This window comes from Phasianus colchicus, chromosome 1 (genome assembly GCF_987193195.1).
Source record: "Phasianus colchicus chromosome 1, bPhaCol1.hap1.1, whole genome shotgun sequence".
In the NCBI taxonomy this organism is placed as follows: domain Eukaryota; kingdom Metazoa; phylum Chordata; class Aves; order Galliformes; family Phasianidae; genus Phasianus; species Phasianus colchicus.
The window spans coordinates 119,365,663-119,389,318 of record NC_143436.1 but is presented as its reverse complement, the minus strand read 5'-3'; the positions used below and the strand labels follow the sequence as shown (position 1 = coordinate 119,389,318).

At 35.2% G+C, this 23,656-nt stretch overlaps 1 protein-coding gene across 6 annotated transcripts in view; it reads left to right on the top strand.

Moving 5' to 3' along the window:
* POLA1 (DNA polymerase alpha 1, catalytic subunit) overlaps positions 1-23,656 on the top strand; it is a 189,676-nt gene that overhangs the window by 88,663 nt on the left and 77,357 nt on the right. For 5 of the 6 annotated variants that reach the window (XM_031599290.2, XM_090124323.1, XM_031599289.2 and 2 more), the window contains exon 34: positions 327-458. In XM_031599290.2, the coding sequence (XP_031455150.2) occupies positions 327-458 (132 nt within the window). Of the gene's footprint in view, positions 1-326; positions 459-23,656 lie in introns of those variants that run through there. The other variant, XM_090124337.1, reaches the window with a different exon arrangement.

The following is a 23,656-nucleotide window of genomic DNA, read 5'->3' as shown; positions in this document are numbered from 1 at the left end:
GGCAAAACTTCAGTCTCCTCAATAAAACATAGTTTGTTGAATGATTAATTTTGTAGCAGATGAAGAAGCATCATCTCCAGAAGATTTTTCACTGAAAAGAGATTTGAAAAACTGTTTGTCCTATCAGACGAGTCTTTATATGGATGTGACCAACTGTGGTGGGAAGAAAGAAAGACTGGAGAGTAGAGATCTAATTGAAAAAATAAAGACCTTTAAGATTTTTTTTATCTTTTTTTTACATGAAGTGTTACGTCTAAACTCTTGCAATAACTTTGGCTGCTATCATCTGCTGTCATGATATATATTTTTGCATTTCTTTTATTCAGGGGCGATTTATTGAGCCCAGCTTGCAAAGGTGCAGTAAGAGTGAATGTGAAGAGCCGCCTTTCAACCACGTGGTTCAAATGAACAACAAATTACTCTTGGATATTAGACGCCACCTCAAAAGATACTACAGTGTAAGTATTCAGAAAATATTCTTCCATAAGAAATGAGTTGTCTAAGTGGTCCTGAATTTAGCAGCTATCTCACTTTTTTTTGATAAAGTATAAATTAGTGCAGTTGCAAAACTCAACTTTATGAAAAGGAAACTATCAGTTAATGATTTTTAAAATATTAATTTAGGTTATTTTTCTCATTTCTGTTTTAAGTCAAAATAGTCAGGTACGTATATGTACATATGTAACATTTTATAACAGTGTTTGTCAGCATTACTACAGATGAAGGAGCTCATTGCTTTCCAATGGCTGGCATTGTGTGGCATTACTGAAAAAATAGTGCTGTAATATTTGCATTTCCCATCTTTCCACTGACCAAAGAACTAATAGGTTAGGAAAAATATACCTTGATTTTTAAATTATATTAATATGTTTGGCATCTCTAATATGCTAGAAGGATTGTGTTTTGTGAATTATCACCTGTCCATTTTGGTGAAATTGTCATGGAATTCCTCATAACTTCTTTTATTATGTAGCTGTCTAACACAGGACCTTTTTTCACAGCCCTCAGATCAGACATCATTTTTGAAAGAACTCCTAACCTTTGGATGCTCATAACCTTTCATATACCTAAAAATTATTTTTGAAATTTTGACCTGTAAATGAAAGGCCAGCCTAATTTGTGGTTTGTTTTCTTAGATATTACAAAATATTTTTTCAGATGGCAGCTAAAATGCAGAGCATTAGCATAGTAGTTTTGTTTTAATTATGGTTTAATACTAAATGTACATCTTATGTAATTTTTTTTCCTTCTATATTAGTTCCTATTGCAATTGTAAATAAATGTTTTCTGATATGTTTTCTGGAAATGTGATATATTCAGAAGGTATAAGTGTGTCTTTTGAAGATCATTGCGTCAAAAAGAGCTTTCTTAGACTATTTAAATTTACAGTATTTCTTAAGGTAGGATTCATTGTTCCTTTGCACTGAAGTTAAGGGTAAATCATTTAGGTGGGTAAAATTATCAAATGTGAAATCTTGCATTATTGCCAAGTCCATCTGGCTGCAAAACTTTCATATGCATGATATGTGCAATAGTAAACTTGATGTATAAAGGAACATTTAAGGACAGGAAGAAGAGTTGTTTCTGAAGTATTCTAAAGAATGAAAAATGCTGTAATATTTTACTCTGTTCTCTAGCTTTTGGTTTTTGCTTGGTTGTAAGGCCAAGCCGTGAACCGAATTCTGAAATGTTTCAATATTGAACGTTGTAATTTATTTATATTCTATGAAAATCTGTTATGTATCTGTCTACCTAGTATATATCATAATAAAATGTCCTCCAAGAGGAATTTATTTGTACTTGTAGATGAATATAAACTTGATTATATTTTCAGCGCTGATAACTTACATTTAACCTTATAATTATTAGTTAGCTCTAATGATGATGTCTAATATTACTATTTAACTGTGGAATACATTCAGACTCCAGAAATGTGAGTTTATTTTACTGTTAAGAGTAGTTTTGAAGTTGCACAATGATTTTCATTAAAAAGAAGGGCTTTCCACTGAGCTGGGCAAGAAAACTTTTTGTCCCGTTAGCTCTTAGAAAAGCAGGTGCTCTGGGCTTTAGTATACTCCTTTCATCAAGTACTTGTAGTGACTGTGTAACAGCTGGAGTTGAAATTTGTCAAATGGATGTTTGCACTAATACATATAATCCTATAAACTATAGAGGCACACTCAGAAGTCGTATGGCAAAGTACCATCTGAACAAAACATCTGACACAACTTTGAGACACTTAAGTCTCCTCTTGTAGTTGTTGTACCTGAGAGGCTCAGAAGTGTCAGTTTGAATAGACAAATACATTGATTAACTTTGTTATTCCATTTATTTCAGTATGTATGTATTTTTTAGATAATACTTTTCTTTATATGTTGGTCAAATGACCCGCAATACAAAAAAAAAATAATCATAAATAATATTTTTTTAACCCTTAAAATAGTGAGCTACTTTTTATGAAGTCACTGTTAACAGGAGTCTTTTGGCCCTATCCACAGCTTGCAGAAATGAATAAGCTTACTTTTTTTCAGTGGGCTTTGAATGAGATTTTTTTTTCAGGGTTTAGAATCATTGCATTTTGTTTCCCTGTCTATTGAAAGGCTTCCATGTGTAGCTATATAAATTTAGAAGGGGAATGCCATAATATGTACAAGTGCAAAATATACTTGGTCTTTTTGGTGGGTAAAGTTGATAAATAAGTAAATATACTGGTGATGTACTTCCTTCCTTTAAAACGATGCAAGTGTAAGTACACAAATATAATTTTGTAAGCTTGCTACAATACCATTGCTTTTGGAAATTATTTACCTTTATGTAATTTCTTTTCTTCAGTCCTTTTTCCCATCAAAACATTAAAAATCTTTTATTTGTGTTCTAAAACATAGGTCCCATTACTCCAGTATTTTTGGCTTTCTTAATAGTATTAACAATATCATTTTTGAGAATCTTACTCCTAATTGTAAATATCCTTAAAAATGACATGCAAATATTTCTTTTCAGAAATGCATTATTCTTTGAAAGATTGATTCTGTTGTGTGGTGTGATTTTTTTTTTTTTTTTTTTTTTTTGTCCTGCTTCAGAAGAGCAAATAGATGAAAAGAGAGAGAAACGCTAGCTAATCTAAATTGGGAAATGAAGAGGGCTTTTTTAAGCATGAAAATTTCATCATCTTGTCAGCTGGCAGAATGCCTGCTGTGTGGATTCACAAAGGCTAAGAATTACACTTTCATGAAATTTTCCTCACTAACTGCCCTGGTTAATTTGAAAGATAACCCACTGTTCTAATTCATTCCTCAATTGGGCGGTGCAGATTTTATCTTTGATCTGACAAAGCATTTGTGTTAATCGTTTTGGCCCTCTACTAGACACTCTTGGGATTGTGCTTTTACAATAAATGTGTCTGTGATAGCTCTTTAGTCTATTATACTTACAATAGATCCATAGAACTGGTAATTAATTCTGTACTGCTTTGGAAATGGGGAAGAATAGGTGTAGCTCTGTCAAGTGCTGCTGGGAAGTTTGTTTAGCTAGTTCATTTTTGAAGTGTTACCCTCAGCCATCAATGAAGCATCCATGCTAGAGAATGGCTGAAGGCTGAAATATGCAAGCATAAATGGCAAAAGTGACCAATTGCTATGCTGGAGAGTTTCATATAATTTATAGTAAGAGGATCTAATTATGATGCAAACTGTTTAATGTTTCCCACTGGAAATACTCATATTTATTTTGAGCATTTGGTAAATAAACACCAACTCTTAGATCCTCTTTTAAAAATCTCTGTCAAAATCAGTGTTCATATCCATAAAAATGAATCCCATGTCAAGTTTAGCCGTTAGTTTTGCTGACTGAAAGGAACTGAATAAAAAGTCTGTATTATATACTCTGAGTGGTATCAGAATCACAGCTGAACTGGATGGACTCTCAAGCTGTAGTCCTTGAATCACGAGTTTTTTTAAACTTGCTTCTAGGTATACATGCATGGTATTAGTAGTAGAATAGGCTAAAGCCTGTTTTAATATAGATTTTTTTTGTATTGTTTAGTTCAAGCATATGGCATCTTCAGATCTTTTTCTATTTTCAGAATGCAAACTTAAAAGTGTTATGGTGTTTTTTTGTTTGTTTTTTGTTGTGGGTTTTTTTTTTTTTTTAATATTGAGAAAATCTTGGCCCTGCCTTTATTACATTGCCTTTATTTTAGTCTTTCTTAGTAGACCGCTCTAACCCACAGACAGAAGTGAGTTTGAAGGCTATTGAACACTGCTAAATAACTTTATACTGTTCAGCTGCGAAAATGCAGTGCTCAATAGCCCTCAAAATTTCTCATTTCTTACCTGTGGTGGGGTAGTCTACTGCTTGCACGTTAGGTCGCAGTATAAAAGCATGTTAGTACACTTGTTCAAGGTCTTTGAGTTATTACTTTATGTTTGTATATGTATATTCCTTGTTTTGATTATTGTATATGTTTGTTCTTGGGTTTTGCGTTAGTATTTTATGCACTTAAAAAGAAAAAGAATTATAAACAAGATAGTATTATAAGAGGCAGTAGCCTTCGTACAGGGTTTGGGGGTAGCATGGCATATTCGCTTAAGAGAACAAAAATGACAGGGCTCATTGTGAACCTGGAGTCTTCCACACTGCAATCATGTGTATTGCCAACAACCCACAGGTGTACACCACATGAACAGGTGAAAATATGATTGTAGATGGTGGTGATGACTTTTGTAATCATGCTTTCGGAGCAGTTATGTATCGAAAGCCCTTTTTGTTTGGTGGGTGGGTCGGGGTAAGAAGCTTCTTTGGATTGAAGGAAAGGTCTTTAGTAGTGGCAGTAGTACAGTATTTTAAATATTGTTGTGCTGCTAATACTAGCAGAATATGGACACGTAATAAAGAGTGTGTAGAGCCAGAAAACAGAAGGAATCATTACACCAATTGATGTGGCAGACACAATCAGATAGCTAAAAGCTGCTGTCCAATTATCTCCAATGATTATTTTGGGAGTTCTTCCTGTTTGTGTATAAATGGATATCTGAGTCTCTTCCAAGCTTGAAATTGTATCACTGTCATTTTAGTTTATATATACAGAAACTGAGACATTTATTTTTAGTATTGAAAGCTTCCAAGTCAAGACAAAATGGAAAGCAATTGGAGTGAGTGATAAAAGATGAATGTGATTCCATGCACAACTTACCGGGAACTCAAGAGAGGGAAGGGAAGCTGGCACCAAGAATTTTCAAGATGTTTTCCTCCACCCCACAGCACTATTTTCTGATTCATTTCTTGAATGTGCTTGACAAATGGGTTGTACTTAAAATTGTGTTTTAGTTAACCAAGAGGAAATGACAAGCATCTTGATTATTGAACACCACCACCAGTATTCTACTACGTGAAAGCATTATATATGTCTTTACGGACACAATTTATACTTAACTGCATAATGAAAGATAGCCCTATGGTCACCATGTATAGTGCATTTTGGGGATGAGTAAGCAGTTATTTGTCACAGCACTCATAGTATCTATTAACTGAGATTGATTCGCTATTACTGCAACTTCTGCCCTGTAAAGGAATTGTTTGTTTTAGACTTGCAGCATCAATATGATTTTTAGTGAAGTGTTTCAAAGTAATGATCGATATACCTATACAAAAGGTTTAACTCTCTTCATTGGATTTTACTAGCCGTGACGGACATGCATCCATCTCCCTGATGGCTGAGTGAAATTGAGTGCAACTCTATAAACTCAGAATTTCAGCCACTGAGAATGAGTGAAATCTGCAAAGTGTCTGTTTGCTGATGCTTATTTCTAGTGCTTAGTCCACAGTCAGGTCCCTTGCCAGAGAAGACTCTTAATGACAGTAGATACATCTCTCTGCTAACTGGAGAAAATGCTTCCCAGGTTAGCCATGGCATAGAACAGGTTCTAAGAAATGCAGATTGCCTCAATAGAATAAAACCAACTTTGTAATTTCCTCTGTAGGTAGAACACAGGAATGTAAGGGCTTATTATCACAATAATTTATCTGCTTAGGCCTATGAATGGCAGTAATGTGTAGATCATGTTACAGGAAATGTGCCCACAGGTAAATATGGTCGTGGTTGTGATTGCCACCAAGTGTGTAATGTTTACCTAGGTGATTGAATCACTTCTCTAATAACAAGATGTTGCTGTCTTCAAAGGATTATGGAAAGCACTTTGAAGGTACTCTGTTGGAACTGATCTGTTGCCACAGTAGAAACAAGGATGAATTTTGGTAGCACTTGGAAAGCATGTTTTGCTGTAATACGGTTATGGTTGAAACTCTCTCTCTTGTCTAGCTTTAAACTGAGCACAAAATAAAGTAGCTTTGCTGTACCAACTGCAGTACTTGTTACAAGATTCTGTGGTCCAGAATGTAAGAGTTTGGGTGAAGTTCTGCAGCCTATAGATAGATCCGTCACAACTACGTTACATTAAGTGCCTGAGCAAGCTACTTTGAGAATGAGAGTGAACGAGTACGTCCTTTGTTAAACATTTTGGAATGACAGAAGTGTTAGGATGCTACATGGCATTATAGGTTTTGTTTATTCTGAGACTACTTTAATAACAAATCATGAATCACAAGAGGATTCATGACAAATCACTGGTCTTGACAAGATCAATGTTAATCTTTCTCCTTTCTATGGTAGTTTCAGAGATGGCCATTTTCAATCTGCTTAGATTGCTGTTACCTTTAATTTAAATCCTAACGCAATTTTGGATGGAGAAGCATTCTTACTAGTTTCTAATTAGAGATATTAGAAGAAGTGGAAGCTTGTCTCAACTAAGGCTTAGAGTAATATTTAAAACCATCAGTTCTTATGTGATTTTGATACAGTTCATGCATTATATTAAGTTGGGGCAATAAGTATCAACTAATAAATTAAGTTTGCATTATTATACATGAAATTTTAATACAAAAAAATGTGTTATAAACAGTTTGCTAGAATATGACACAGAATTGTCTCTTGATATTGAATACTTGATGCTGGTTAGTATATGTACAACAGTCACAGAAATGTTGGTTTAGCTAACTGTTATAATTTCTGTTGACCCTTTCCTATCAGATCAGCCAATGATTTCACTGTTCAAGCACATTGCATACTTCCAGAGAGTCAAAGTTAAAATCAAAAGTTAAATAGACTACAATTTCACCGAACATAGTTCTTTTCACAAGAATAGGTTTATTTGATATTTCTGGTCTAAAAATGCGTGAAAATCAGAAATGTGTTCTTAGGAGTTGCTTAGGAGTTACTTAGGAGGTATATAGAAATCTGTAGTCAAACAAGAATTTTAGAAAATGAAACATCTTGTTTTGAGTGTTTTGTTTAAAAAGCTGCAGTGGATCCATCCGTGGTAACTCAGTTGAGTGACACACAAAAATATGGAATGTTTTCTAATAATTGCATGAAAAGCTAAGTCACCTGTCCTAAAGTTTCTTAGTCTTTATTGTGAACCTACCCTCAATTTTAAAAGAAAGCTTAAATTATCATTATTTTTTATTATTATTTGGGAAGCTAAACTGTATCTGGTGCAGGATATGCTTTCTTTGGCGAACGTTTTTGTTTGTTACTGTCTTTCATAGTCCACATTCCTGAAAATTATTGAATAACAGTGTCATCGAGGATAGGAGGTGGCAGAGAGCACATACACCAGAAGTTTCAACTATGTTTTCTTCAGCATGCTTTACTTTGGCATTGTGGGGATGGTTCTTGTAGATGCTTGTTTCCCTACTCTTAGCTGTTAAAAGACTTACTCCAATTTTTTGGTTTAAAGTAGTTAAACGTGTCAGAAAATATTTGTGATCTTTTAGTCATTGCTCTATTTCTTAGTAAACTATTTTTTTAAGGAATTAAACAAGTTGTTTCTCAACAGAAGTGATTCCCATATTTGAAATCTCATGATAAAAAGGATGTGGTACAAAACGGGCTTTGATCTACTTGTAGCATCCTCTGTATAGGTTTTTGTGTTGTTGAAGCTCAGCAGTCAGGTTGGTTACGTATCTGTTCCGATCATTTTCATTAAATGGCATCCACTGATGGACTTTACCACTAATTTCTTACTGAGTTATAAACACGAGTTACTCTATTTTTGTTCATATGAGCATGCTTTTGTACTATTACCTTTTGTAAATTGAGCCTGAACAATTGTCAGCTTTGCCTGTGCTTTAGCGCTTTGCTTTCTGTGATGCACACTGGTTTAAATACTCTTTTATTGCTAAAGATGAACATCTCTTCCCTATTTTCATGCCATGCAGATTATTTTCTCTTCCTTCTGTCCACAGCTGTGGCATTCCATAGTGGGGGGAAAAAAAAGCTCTGTAGTCCTGCTAAAACTGTTACAGCAGCTAAATGACAAAGGCTATTGTCTTGTTCATTTTCTTTCATTTGAAGAATTTCAGCTATCCGAGTATCTTCAGCCTAGCCATTGTTAGGCTTTAAATCCTCAAATGTATGAAAGAAACATTTCTGAGGTTTTCCAAAGGTATACCAAATTCCTGCAGAGAATAACAGAATTGTTTGGGTTGGAAGATGGTTTAATTTAACCTCCCCACCACCACCACGAGCAGGGAAATCTTTCACTGGACCATAAAAATTAAGACTGCAGAAGTTAGCAAGTAACTGTTCCTTTTCTCCTGAACAAAATCATTATCTTTGCAGATGCCCTTAACAAGAGAGGCATCTCAAGATAGAAATAAATGTTTCTGCAGAAACAGAACTAATTCCATCCAAAAATAAAAGCTCTCAGATTCAGAGTTATAGCGCGTACTCTGAATGTCTTTACCCTATACAACAGAATAAGTGAAAAGTTGATGTTTAAAGATGTTGGGTTTCAGTTGTTGTTTGTTGGTTTGGTTTGGTTTGTTGTTTTTTTTAAATGCTGGTCCATAAGGGAGTACTTCTTTGTCTTGTCTTTTTCCTTTCTGTACTGGTGGCTGCAGGTCGGATGTGGAGAATGAGGATGAAATCCAGGTGATTTTCTTTAAGTAACCTGCCCATTAAACAACATCATCATCCCAGGGATTTATTTAATTGGTGTTTTTTCTTGTGTTCTTTTTTTCCTTCATCACTTAGTTTACTTGTCTTTGAAGATTATAGGCATGCATGAGTTGAAGAGAAAGATTTTGTAATAACTAGCTTTTGTTTCCTAATGAAAATATGGTCAGCATAGCAATATTCTCTCTATTCCCCCTTTTTGATGGAAATGTCTTTACTAATGCCTTCAGTTTGGATGAGCTCTTTATTGCTCTCTGCCAACGATGTGAAAGATTGAACATTGTGCATATCTTACAGCTGGTATATCTTAATTATTCTTTAAATTTTTACTGGATTTGGAAGAATTATCTGAAAGGACAAAATAGGAGGTGGAGTCAAGTGGAAGTATATCCTCATCAGCTCTGCAGTCAGCCCCCATCCTTTGAGTGCAAGGCAACCCAGCTGTGAGGATTGCTGGTCACACTCTCATCAGAGAGAGAGAGAGAGAAAATTAGCAAGACAAAATTCCTCTCTATCAATCCTACCCTTACACAAATTCAGACTTCTGAGCTCCCATACGTGAGAGTGTAACTTAATTTCCAAATTACATGATGAAAGCACATCTGTCCCAAAATTAATACCTCTTGAGAATATCATAATTGTATATACTGAAAATAATTAGTATCTGTAATTTGCAAGTCATAAATGTCTAATTTTTAGCGAAGTTGTTTGTTTCCATTTAAGATAAATTCTCAATTTAATATCCAAAGCAACATCTGACTGTGCTACAGGGAAGCTAGAATTGTTTCAAAATGGAGAACCTCCTTGCCCCCCAAAACATAAAGAAACAAAATGATGAACTCTGTTGCATGATACTACTTTTTTTTTCCTGAAAACTGTGTAAATCATGTAATATTTGTTATTTGATAATGAATATTTTTTCTCATATTGAAGTAATTTTTGATGAAGATCTTGCACTAGAACTAGCAGCTACTAAGGTACTTGTATCTATGACCCCTATCAAGCACAGAAGTTGAATTTAGAACTTGAATTTGGTACTATTTCTCTTTCTATATATGTGCCTTTTTATGGATAAGTTTATAGATATGAATAAAGTCAATAAAATTAAAACAGCTATTAAGAAATACCAGAATATCTTCCAGCGGTTCATGCAGTGTTGAAGATGCTTTTTCACACTATTCTTTATTATTTGCATGTGTTTTTTTTATGCTTTCTTGAATGGAAGCAATTAAGCAACTTCTTCCTCCCTCCTACTGCTTTCTATCTTTCTTTTTGCGACATGGAATCAGCATTTGTACTTTCTTGTTCCTTTAATGGGGCATCTTTTTGGGGGGCACCTTGCAACCTTTTTTTTTGTTGTTTTTTTAAATATAATCAATGAAATAATAATAATAATAGCAGAGTAGAATAAATTTTGATGTGGTTCTCGAGGGGGTTTCCTGGCTGATTAAACAAAGTAGTTTTAATATCTGGCACCGTACTCCCTTCCCAACCTATCAAGTAAAAGAGACTAAAATGTCTAGTAGATAACTCATAATTTAAAAATTCTATATGATCTAGTGAGCCAGGCATCTTAAGGACTTAAAATTAATTAGAAAAGAAAAACAAACAAAAAACCCTCCACAACTATGTTATCTACCAAGAAATGGTCAATAATGACTTCAAACATCTATTTTTGACATTTTCTGGTGAGTCCATTTATGAAGGGCTTCCTGAGGCTAGTGGCAAGATGCCACTCAGTAATCAGGTGTCTTGCAGGAAACCTCTGTAGCAAATACTTATTTGAGGAACATCAGAGACTGTAGTGAGAATAAGGAAACTGATGAGCAATTACAAGCTTTCTGTAGAAAGAAGCATATTTAATTTCTATACAAATTAAACTGGTTTCTTTTTTTTTTCTAGACACAGATCTTCATATAAGAAGATCCAGCTTCATAACCAAGACTAGTATCATAACCAATGCTAGGGAGATGCCAGTGTTATAACCACTGACTTCATCTTGTAATAATTACAGGCGAGTTCTTTTTCCAGAAGGCATCTAGGCAGATTTTTTTCAATCCCTTCCTCCTCATCTGAACTGCAAGCAACTGTTCAGTCACAAAATTTTCAAATTATTTTTAATCCTTTAGGATCAAGCCACTCAATTGTCTGGAAGGCATCTAATAAGAGCATTAGGCAGGTACAACAGAATAAGCCAAAAACTGATGTTTGAAGATGTGGGGTTTTTTTGTTTGTTTGTTTGTTTTTTATTGCTGGACCTGAAAGGAATATTTTGTCTTGTCTTTTTTCCTTTCTGTACTGGTGGCTGCAGGTCAGATGTGGAAAACAAGGAAGGATGAACTCCAAGTGGTTTTCTTTAAGTAACCTGCCCATTCAACAATATCATCATCCCAGGGATTTATTTAATTGGTGTTTTTTCTTGTGTTCCTTTTTTCCTTCATCACTTATTTTACTTGTCTTTGAAGATTATAGACATGCATGAGTTGAAGAGAGAGATTTTGTAATAACTAGCTTTCATTTCCTAATGAAAATATGGTCAGTATAGCAACATTCTCCCTATTCCCCCTTTTTGATGGAAATGTTTTTACTAATGCCTTCAATTTGGATGAACTTATTTCTGCTGCACCTGGAATAATACAAAACATTCATCCTCCATGGAGAGGATGTTCGTCACTCTTTTCTGCTCGTGTTTTCCAGTTGAGAGCAAAACTGTTCCTGCCTGTGGGTTTCCACATTCAGCCTGGAAAGAGGTTAGCATTCTGGAGAGGAAGTGTGGGAATTACAGTGCAGGAGAGGTGTTATCCTGGTGCTAAGTTGTTTCAGTTTCTCTTGGAGTTGTCTTAGTGGAAAAAAGTGCTGAACACAACTGTATTGCATGAGAGAAGCTGAAGAGGGACAGAATTTTTTCAACAGCAGGGATTTCTTTTTACTTTTTTATTTTTTGGAAGAGATAACTATGTTGGTTTTGACTCATTTGTTTATCATATGTAAAGAAATGAGGACCAAGGAGAAGTACTGAATTTTTCATTCCTTTGGCAGGACAGTGGAAGAAAGAGAACACAGGAAGATACTTTTTGATCTCATCTTGTTGCTTTAATTTGAACTTCTAATACCTTCAGATATGTCAGGAGAACAGTTAAAACACAAATTGAGATTACTGAGACCCAAATAAAGATTTCCTAGTTTAAGAAAGAGGATCTTTTAGTGTTCTTCTTTTCTCAATGCTTATAAACAGCAGACATAAATCATCTAAAATTATGTGAGTGACTCACTACATTGCAATTTATTTGGTCACAGAAAATTGAGTCCAGAGATGACTGTGTTCAGTTGATCGAAAAAAGTGTCTGCCACCAGAGGAGAAGCTATTGGACTATCTCTTAATGTTTTACATTCCCTTCACTTTCATTACTTTGTTGATATTTCAGCTACTTTATGATCTTAAAAGTGGTGCCAAAAAAGTAATAGCTGTTTTTTTGTTTTGTTTTTTTTAAAGAGTGTGGCCCACTTTCTTGCTTTATTATTTTGGTTAGACTTTTGGATCTAAAAGAATAAAAGCCTACTGTGAGATATGGGTTTACAAAAGGAAACTAAGTGTTTTTTTCTGATGTATCAGATACACAGCTTTCAGATCCCTTTGGATTACAGAAGTTGTTAAAAAGCGTGTATGTTATGCATTCAATTACCACATTTGACTTACGAGGTAAAAGTCCATTGGTTTCTTCAGAAGAATCCTGTAAAATATTTGCCTAGTTGGAGAGGGCAACTGTATTCTAAAATGTTTAATGAAATCTAGTAATAGTATTTCATTGTTATGAATAATGTTTATGAATATTTGAAATTTAAGCCTTTTTTTTTTTTTTTTTTTTTAATCAGGAAAGTAGTTGGATGGTTTTTCTACTTGCTTGGAAAATTAGGAAGTTATTGGGAAGTGGTTAAGCGGGAGAAAATCCACAAACTGCCTAATTTGTACAGACTTCATTTCCCATTGAGGAAGGGAAATGGGGAAATATAAACGCATCTTCTTCAGTGAAGTTGTGATTAATACTAAGGTATTAGCTTTTATGGGAAGTGATTCTTACTGAGGAGTAATTTTGTTGTGTTGCCTAAAGGAAAATGTAGATACCAGTCCTTATTTTTGTTTTCCTTTTTTTTTTTTTTTCTTTTTTTTTTTTCCCCTTTCTTTAACCCATCTTTAGTGCAAGGTTGTGTTATAGCTATCGGAGTATAAATGCTTTACTCCTTCTTCAGAGAGCCTTGGGGCCATCCTTTGATATTTAATTACTTTTAAGTCTTTCACAAGAGAAAGATAAGAACATGCTTTCCTTGAACTTAACAGTTTGGGCAATTTTCTGTAATCCAGTAAATACAAATTGTCCCCTGATTATCCATCTATGTCTGTCAAGCAAATTTTAATGGATGAATGAATGAGTCAAATCCTATGCATGGGAATACACAAATGTGCAAAATATGAGTCTAATTACAAGGCTGCTAAATTTACACAAGGTCAGGTAAACAAGCCACTGTGTAATGATTATTAATTGTTAATAATGCCTTTGAGAAAACACGTTTCTACTCTCAACACCTAATGTTTATGCCTTATGAAAGAACCAAGTTGATCAGCTATTAGAAAAAAAAAAACAACAAAAGACATTATTTTCTTCCATCTTTCTCCTACCTCACCTGCCCAGTAATTACTTCTGAATAGTGGATAAAGGATAACATGCATCCTCACTACTGTTCTGAAAAATAATACATAACTGAACATACTTTTAAAGTTTACAGTGACAATATTATGAATAGATTTATTAACTGATAACATTTTTCCTCTAGAAGCATACGAGCTCTACAGTCTGTTGTCTTGTGTAATGATCAAGTCATTTCTTCTATTTCACTGTTATCCTTTGAAACTTCTTAATTGTTTTAAAATAGATAAATTTTGCACTTTCACTCTGTTGCCCTTACTTCGCTCCTTATTCCTTTACCTTTTAAACTTATCTGCATCTCTTCTTTTGTCTCTTTTGTTCCACTGTAAATGTTTGAGTTGTCATTGTCAGACAGAGGAATTTACAGGGAGAGAAACAAGGCTGGAAATGGGAAATACTAGATTCCGTATTCCATTAAATTAAAATTGGCAAACATGGATTGACTTTCTTTGTTATATATAGATATATTTCTTATACTCGGTTGTGAATTCGTATTAGCAAACAGTTTGGACAGGAATGGTAAGGAAGATTGCAGGCAGAAAAACCAATCTGCAATGCAGTATGTTTCATAGTTTTGCCTAAACTTTCTCTGGCTTTCTCTGGTTTTCAAGTACAGTGCTTTTGCATTGAAGACTCTGATTCTGTTTGGCAGTACCGCTTGTTTTCTCTAGCGCTGCTCAAATCATAAAAGAACACATTCTGAAAATGAAACAGATTTAAGCCTCAAGAGAAAACAAATATTCACGTTTGCTTTAAATATTGAGGAGAAACAAGACTGATCTATGGTTATTTGGTAGAGTATTGCAGCCAAGAAATATGGATTGATTTGTGTTAACCCATGAACAAATGAGTTTGATTTAAGAAAAAGATTTGCCTAGTAGATTGACATTATCTGTGTGCTAGTAATTCAAGGAACTCTGTTTTAATGCTTTTTTTTCAATAGAATTTTCTGCAGGAGATGCAAGTTCCTAAGTAGTAGCTGACTGTTTCAGCTAAAACAGGGAGTATTTTCAGCTGTGTGAGGTGGACAGGTCTTCTCTAGATACAGCTTCTGAATGGCACTTAGTGCTAAGCAGATCCAAAGGCTATTCTGTACCGTTTCAGATATTTGTGTTCTTCATTGCTCTCATTTTTGTAGTCTTTTCAGCTTCACTGCAATTCTGTTTTGAATTGCAAAGAAAGGTAAACAAACCAACAAGTTTATCATCTTCATTGTCTGCATTTCTAGGCTTTCTCTTTCCAACTTCTGTTTTCACTGACTCTTTTGCACTCCTGTTTTTTTTCTGTTTTATAATGATAATGGTGACAAAACTAAACAGTGGGCACTGAAATTGATGCAGACTGTGTTTTTTAGGGATGCACAAAGGCTACAGCTATTTATCAAAATCCTTTTCATCTCTTTGGCTTTCTCAGTATTCTATAGTAGCATTTATTTCCTATTTCCTTAAAGAACTAGGATTGTTCCCAATATTATGGATGATTGTAATTAAACTGCTACTGTATTAAACATGTCAAATTCTGCTAAGCCTGAACGTATTTAATATAATCTTGTTTTCAACTAGTCAAAACTTACCTTTTTGATACACATACCTGCTTTTTACAACATGCTTTTGCTCCCTCTGAATGGAGGAGCATGCAGTAATCTTGTATCACTGAATCTGGTGTGTTTGTAACCACTGGAAAAATTATTGTATCATACTTTTTTTGTTATCTGCAGAGCTTTTTTTTTTTTTTTTTTTTTGTTGCTGTTCTTTGCATTGGTTTTTTTTTATCCATTTTTAGTGATGTACCCAGGATTGTAGACAGCATTTCAAGCGAGGCCTCTCTGCTGGCTTTGTACAGGGAAATGATTACTTTTTCAATTTTTTTTCTGCTGCTTTCTTCTCATTCTCTTTTCCTTTTGATTAGTGTATTATTTTAGCATAATTTTTGCCTTTCAGCTTCAGTCTCTCACTGTGAGCTAGCATTTATCATTCCCGCATCTCTCCTCCCTCCCTCTCTCTCTCCCTCCCTGATATGGCCAATGTTATCCTTGCTGGTTTTTGTATTTATTTTCTTTCATAACTTACAATTCATCTCTTACATTTTTGAATTTTCTCAGTTTCCCACTCTTGTAATAACTTTTCCAGTTTGTGTGTAACTATCACCTAAATAGTTTCCCCTGTTGAAGTTCTTGGCTCATAACAAAAAAAAGCCTGGGTGGTAAGCAGCCTGGCTAGCATTGTAGAGCCTGAAGTTTTCCATCTTCTAGCAAGAGGAACTCTCAATTCTTACATGAATTATTTGTCTTCTTGCCTACGTCAGTCTGGATTCTTGCTACCAATTTGAGTTTGTTTAGGTCATGCTGACCTTGGTCTGAGATCGCAGAAGTTTTATTGTTTGGGGTTTTTGCAGATGTCTAATTCTTGCTTTTCTAATATTTTTCTTTAAAAACATGAGACTGATGCGGAGTAGGTAGACTGCACTTAGCTTAGTTTTGTTGCTTCCAGTAAATTAATTCAGTTATCAAATCTTTTTGTTATTTGTAAGGTACCTTTGAATGTACCTGTATCCCAAAGGCCATTTGGTAATTCAAAATTATTCCTTATTTTTACAGCTGTGATACTACAAAGAAAATATGACTACATAATTTAATCACTTGGAGTAGGCCAGGGATAATTTTTCTTACTCACTGGATTTTGGAGTTTTGGTGAATTTTTAACTTACTTTGGTAAAGTAAAAATATAAGATCTCCTGTTACTGATGTTTTTGTTTCCATTTTATTCCTTTTCAACTTTTATGCATATTGATAAGTTCGGTCTGTTTTCCAAACACTTACTAATGCTATAATACATTTTCCCATATCTCCCTTCTCAAATTTTTACTGTTATTGATTGAAGATTCAATTGAGAAATGTGTTTAGAACCCTGCTTTCTGTGGTAATCATAGAAGTCAGTGGGAAGACAAGAAAATTGTATTGAAAGAAATTGTGTGCGTGTGTGTTTTGTGTTTCAGCATAGATTATCTCTGCCAAAATAATAGCTGTCATTTTGTTCTTGTTATATTAGTGGCCTGTAGCTTACTACTACCCCTTTTGCCTTGCTTTTGTCCATTTGTCTATTTGTGAATAGAAAAAAAATTTTGTGAAGGGCCATAATTTGGGGGCTTTATTATGCTAATAAAATCAATATTTTGTTATCTATTTAAATTAAATATTTCAAGATGGTGACCCCTCTCTACCCTAGTATCAAAGCTGCAGACCTTAACATTCAGTGACTTTGAAACTTGAGTTCTGTTTAGAATTTCATGTCATGCCTATCGCAGGAGAAAAAGATGGAAAATGTATACGCTGAGCCTATAGGACTTCCTGCAGTGCTTATTAATCCTTTATGGATCATTTGAAATGTTTCTAGTTTATTTAAGCTTTGCTGCCTGTATCAGATTGTTCCTGCAAAAAAAGAAAAAAGTGATCATGCTTTGAATTTTTAAAAATGATCTCACTTTCAAGCAAAAGCACTTTTATGCTCCATTAGAGTTGAATTTGCCAAACTCTTACATCGCATTAACACAAGCTTTACTGGATAGATAAACGTGTTCAGAGACTGACTAGAACTTTACCAAACTGCATATTAAGATTTTGTCGTCTTTCAGTTTTGGTCTTGAATATTTTCTACAGACAAATAAAGTGAGGGAAACAAAATTATTTCATTAAGAAACTACTGTGCAGTTCTGGTTGAAAACAGGAATATCAAATTTAATAGTGTAGTATAAGACTAGAGAGTCTAGTAGAACTACAACTTGTGCCATCTATGAAAAAGTATTCAAAATTTATATATATGAATGGGTCTCTGCTTTTTGTATTTTGTGCTGTTTTTAAAATAGTTGATAGACTTGCAGAATAATGCATTATGATTTCTAGCTTAAAAGGAAGCTCTTCATCTGAAGGCAGGAAAGGAAACTGGGTAAACTTTGCTTAGTGGCAGATTAAGGGCTAGTTCCCAAATTCCAACTACTGCAGGAGACACCTTGCTGTTTAATTACTGTGGTCAGAAATACTGAGGCCAGCAGACATTTGGTCTGAAAGTTGAAATATCTGTTTTGTATTTTCTGATATCCTTCCCTCTGAAAATATATTTTTGTTTGTTTAATTAGTAATTAATGTTTATGGGTTGTTGCTTTGACTTTGTAAGTACCACTCTTAGGGAACTTTTACATCGTACTTTGTCAATTAGATCAAGATCTGTATAATGCAGACTGATGTTTTTTGTAATACAGACTTTGTAAACATCTGCTTTATAAAACATCTGCTATCTTTATTTTTCCACAGTATTTTAATATGTTGTCTGCCCAGAGTAATCCTTTTCAGGTATGAATTACATGAAGTTTCTACCTTAGAAACATGTAATTTCAGAGCAAAATAGAAAATTATTTGGTGTTAGTCTCCATAAAGTCTCGAGTAAGAATTTGCATAGTAGCTTATTTCTTCAGTTTCTGTTATTTCTTATGTTTTATAGGAACATAGGAAAATAGGTTGATGTCAATATAAATTAAAACATATTTTAGATATTTATGTGCTTTTACAAAGTGCTTATTACCATAATAACTAAGGGAATCTGTTAATTTAGCATATTTTTTAAAATATTCCTGAAGTATACAAAATGTATTGCCTACATATTTAAGACTAAGCAGAATATTTAAGACTCTGATTATTCTGATCAGTCTGATAGAGCCATGGCCCTCCTGAGGAATATTGTTGGGAAGGTTCAACCTCTGCTGCACTACCACCAACGTCCATCTCTGACATCATGGGTCAACATAATAAAATAGGAGGCATTACTTTCAGAGCAGCCCCCATACCTTGAGTTAGTGTATGGTGCTCTGAGTGTTGGTGGAACTACTTCAGAAAGGAAAGTAGATTAATATAACCAAACTAGAACACGGGTTTTTCAAATACGTATGCTGGGCAAAACAAAATATCAAGACTCTGTATTACAATGGGAGGTGTTACAAAGGCTGCTCTGAAAATAATGCCTCCAAGAAGACCAGTGTTATCCTGGGGTGCATTAGAAAGAGCGTAGACAGCAGGTTGAGGGAGGTTGTCTTTCTTTTCCATTCCACCCTGGTGAGGCCACATCTGCAGTACTGTGTTCAGTTCTGGGCTTCTGAGTTGAAGAAAGAGTGGGAACCTTTAGAGAGAGTCCAGGAGAGAGGCACAAAGATGTTGAGGAGCCTGGAACACCTCCTGTGTGAGGAAAGGCTGAGAGACCTGGGGCTATACAGCCTGGAGAAAACTAAGAAGGGATCTTATCAATGATTATGAATATCTAAAGGTCAGGTGTCAAGAAGATAGGGCCACTGAGGCCCAGCAACAGAACAGAGGATAATGGGTACAAGCTGGAACACAGGAAGTTCCATCTGAAAATGAGGAAATATTTTTTAACTTTCCTGTGCAACCTGCTGTAGGGAACCTGTTTTAGCAGGGGATTGGATGATCTCTGCAGGTCCTTTCTAGCCCTTAAGAGGCTATGATCCTAGGTTTCTAAAGAATTCTTTCTATCCTTCTTTCTGATGACGTGAACCATAGCAGATGCCCACCACTACGTCCTCTTTTTTGGCCTGCTCTTCAGCTCTTACCCACAAGCTCTTTCCTGGCTTGTGACTCACTCCAGAGAAAAGCACAACACATTTAGGGTACTCCTTTATATTGACTATAACTCCCTCTTCCTCCCATCCTTAGCCTGGCTTCTTGAATGTCCTGTGCAGCACTCAATTATATGCTGTTCACCTACCTACCACACCTCTGTAGTCCTTGTGAAGCCGTAGTTCTCTGTGCATGGATTTCTAACTCCTCTTGCTTATTCCTTGTGCTGAGAATGTTTCCTCATGGCTCCTTATACTGTAACTGTCCAAGCTTTGAATGCCACCCCCTCCGAAACCTTATCTTGGTCACACTTATTAGGTTATCAAACCTGATGGAAATGATGCTCCTGTCTACTTCAGCAGATGGATCTTACCGCTTCCCACTTTGTTCCTGAGCAGAGAGAAAGGATCACTTAGATCAGCATGATGGCAATGCTTCTTCATGCAGTCCTGGATACCACTGAACTTCTCTTCTGTGTGAGAACTCATGTTCAGCGTGGTATCTCCTGGAAGCTCTAGGTTCTGATCACAACCCGTTAGGGTCGGTCACTGAGCCAGTTTTCAACCCACAAAATTTTTCCAGCCGGTGGCTCATACTGCTCCTTTTTTCTCTAGATGCATCTTGTCTTACCTACTCTTTTCCTCTATACAATTATTCTTATTTCTGAACAAGTTACCTTTCATCTTTTTTCTTTTTTTTGATAGTAAGAGACTGTAAACCTAAAATCTGTTGCCATTGCACGTTTTTTCAAAACCTTGAAATATTGTTTATGGCTTTTCACTGTACCAGTCTTTAAATTTCTTTTAACTCATCACCAGAACTGTGTGCTCCAGTATCATTCTCACGAATATCTTTGAAGAAAATCACCTCAGTACTCGCACACAGATCTTTGGTATCGAATCCTTACATCATAGGTGTGCATTACAGCTTATGCTGAATTACTTATCTACTATGACTCCTTTTCAGCTGATAATTTCTGGAATACATTATTTCCATTCTATTTTTCCATTACATTATTCCCATTCCATTTTGTTTTGAATGAGTATAGTTTACCAAACCAGTTTCTTGATGCTTATCGTTATTTACTGTTCTGCTATTGTTGTCTTTAGAATTTATCTGAATTGATTTATCTCTTCTGCTAATCACTGATGTAAATGTTGAAGAGTAGGACTGTAACCTTTTCTTTGTGATATATCACCAGAATCCCTCTCCATCTCATATTGACAAATCTTATTTGATTGTCATCCCTGTGTGTCTCATGGACAATGGATTTTTTGAGATGCTTCAACTTTGCACCTCTTAATCCATTTCACATGTATTTACTAACACTAGCAATTCTATTGCAGTGTCCTTTGGAAGTAAATCAAACACTATTCGAGATATGATAAATTATAGTACATCTGCATTTCTGAACCAAACTTGCAATCTTACCTAAAAGCAAACTTCATGTTTAATTTACATTGTTCTATGTAAAATTATATTGGTTGATGTTAACTCCTGTCTTTAACTGCTTGATCACTTAAGGTCCCTATAGGTATTTCTGTTGTTTTTCCTTCAGTTCATGTTAGACTGATGCATACAAATTGTTCTATAGATCCATCTTGGTTAGCTTGTATAAATGTTAAATGGAAAATTAGCATTTTTAAAGACAAGTGGAGTCTCAGTCTTTTGAGTTAATGTCAGGTGAAGTTCAACGAGTAACAGATAATTTTATCTCTGTAAATATTTAAGTGCAAGTATTAATTTTTATGAATATTCTGAGTTTTAAAGGGCTATAAAGTATTTTATTGCTAACAAACCCAAATATAGGTCTTGATTTGCTATCAGACTGTTACTGCATTCTTCCAAAATACAGAAAAATATTACTATTTTGGAATATTATGGGTTAGCACTGCTGTCCTACCCTTGTACCCAAATAAAATAAAATCATATATATTATAATAGCAGTTGATAAGTAGTCAGTCTTTTCTCCCAGACATTTATTTTTTCTTTACCTCTCAAAGTTCAGAGTTTGTTTCAGAAACACAATTTCTTACAGCAAGTATTCTCCTTAGATTTTTGAAAAATACTAGTCCTAGAGGCAGTATGTATGTCTACCAGAAACTCAAAGCAGTGACACCATAGCAGCATAGAGCACAGTTTTTCTATCAGACTGTAGGCTCCCAGGTAACCTTTTTAAAAACAAAACAACAACAACAAAAAAAGAGTGTATTTGAAGGATCATGCTTAGGTTTTGCTCTGTTTGTCCCTCCTGAATGAGATTTACTAAACACAACTTTTAGTAAATTCTTTCTCTCTATATATGCATGAATGTATATTTATAGATCTGTGCAACAAGCATCCTATTTATTTTACTTGTTGTGTTGATCACCATTGTATAAGCAATAGGAAAGTCTTTTTCTAGTTATCACATTTTTTAGTTCAGTGAGCTTGTGACAGGCCTGGTTTGGTTTTTGTGGGTTGTTTTTTTTTTTTTTTTTTTGTACTTACATATTAGCTTTAGTAGCTTAAAAATCCATCTGTTCATTTTGTTAGTCTAGAATAATTTAGGTTGAAGAAACCTCTCAGACCAGAATACCAGCCTCAAAGCAGTTTTAAATAAAATTTGCCATGCACAATGCCATTACATTGGTGCAAGAGTTTTTTTTTTTTTTTTTCCAAGTTTTAAAACATTGCCACATTTTACAGAATCACAGAATCACAGAATCGTAGATGTCTGGCTTGCCATTATGGTTGTCAGAATCCCTGTAAAGCTGAATTCTAGCTGAAAACTTAAGCTTAGATTGATGAGTATTTTCTTCAAGATCCAGGAAGAATGGTTTGGGTTTTTTGTTTTGTTTGTTTTTATCTTAAACTAATTCATAACAGCTCTCCTGAGATGCTGTTGTTCCTTTGTGGCATCATTCAAAAGGTTCTGGTGGACACCGAGTTGAACGTGACTTAGCAGTGTGCCCCTGCTGCTAAGGCTAATGGTGTTCTTGGCTGCAATAGGCAAAGTATTGCCAGCAGGGCAGGAGAGGTATGATCATTCTCTACTCAGCATTGGTGAGGACCTGTCTGGAGTCCTGGGTCCATTTCTCTGGGGCTCCTTAGTACAAGTCAGACAGTGCAGTGAAGGTCCCCCAAGATGATGGAGGGGCAGAAGCACCTCTCCTATGAGGAGATGCTGGGTGAGGTGGCTCCAAAAATAACACCACCTATTTTATCATGGTGGTGAAATCAGAGGCAGATGTTGGTAGTGTGACTGTAGAGGCTGAGCTTAACAACCAGTATTCTGTTACATGTTGTTGCCATGTGAATGTTGGCAGCAGAGGGGCAATCTGTCACGATGGCATCTGGCATGAAAGTGTGGATGAAGCAAAGGTGTGGAAGTGAATTCCTCTGAGATAAAAGTGGCACCCGCTGATATTCATTGAGACTTGCTGAATGTCAGTGGAGGTCAAACAGTGGATGGGAGCACAGTGAGGCGGTGGGGGTGCGCTTCAGTGATGGGAACAGCAACAGTGGTTCACCTCTGCTGGTGCAGATTTTTATGAGCATGGCATGCAGACTCTTGGTTATCACTGGCAAAAATGCATAGCTCATGGTAGAGACTGTTGAAAAATAGTGTCTTGTAGCTGAAAATTTCCTCTATCAAATAGTGTTATTCTGTTCTTTGTTTCTGTTGAAGATTCCATGCAGATAAATGGGAGGCACTACTTCTGAAGTGACCTATATAGTTATAAAAATGATTGGATAGCTGAAGGGAGGCTGAAGAAGAAGCTTAATGATCCCAGAATACTTCCAAAGGGATTTTTGAGATTTTGGGGTGGCTTGCTTACGTTTAATTGAATAACAGGAGTTAACGAGAAGTTGCAGTTGAAATGTATGTGTGTTGATGTATGAATTTGCCTAATGAGCACCAGCAAGCAACTATGTTTATGCAGTGTTGCGGTCACCTGAGGAGGAGTGGGAAAGGGGAAAGTCTAGTGTAATTTAAATCAGCTTAGTTGTAGGTCACACATGAAAATGCTTTAATTATAATCACTTGCTTATTGCATGATAGTGCATTAGAGCAGTATTACAGTTGTTCAGATGTCTTGCCATTCCTGAAATGCCATTAGTATGGCTTGATTGTGAGGAAGAATATATATTTAATTCTTTGTTTCTTTTGCTGTCCATGTAGAAATCCATCTTAATTATTTAAATTTACAAGCCTTGAAGAAATGCATTTAACATGTTATTTTAGCAGTAGGTTCTTGCAAAAGTTCAAGTTCAGCAAAATTCCTTGTTAGAATTCTGGGTTTTAGGAATGGGTTTTAGACCCTTGGTCAGAAAATG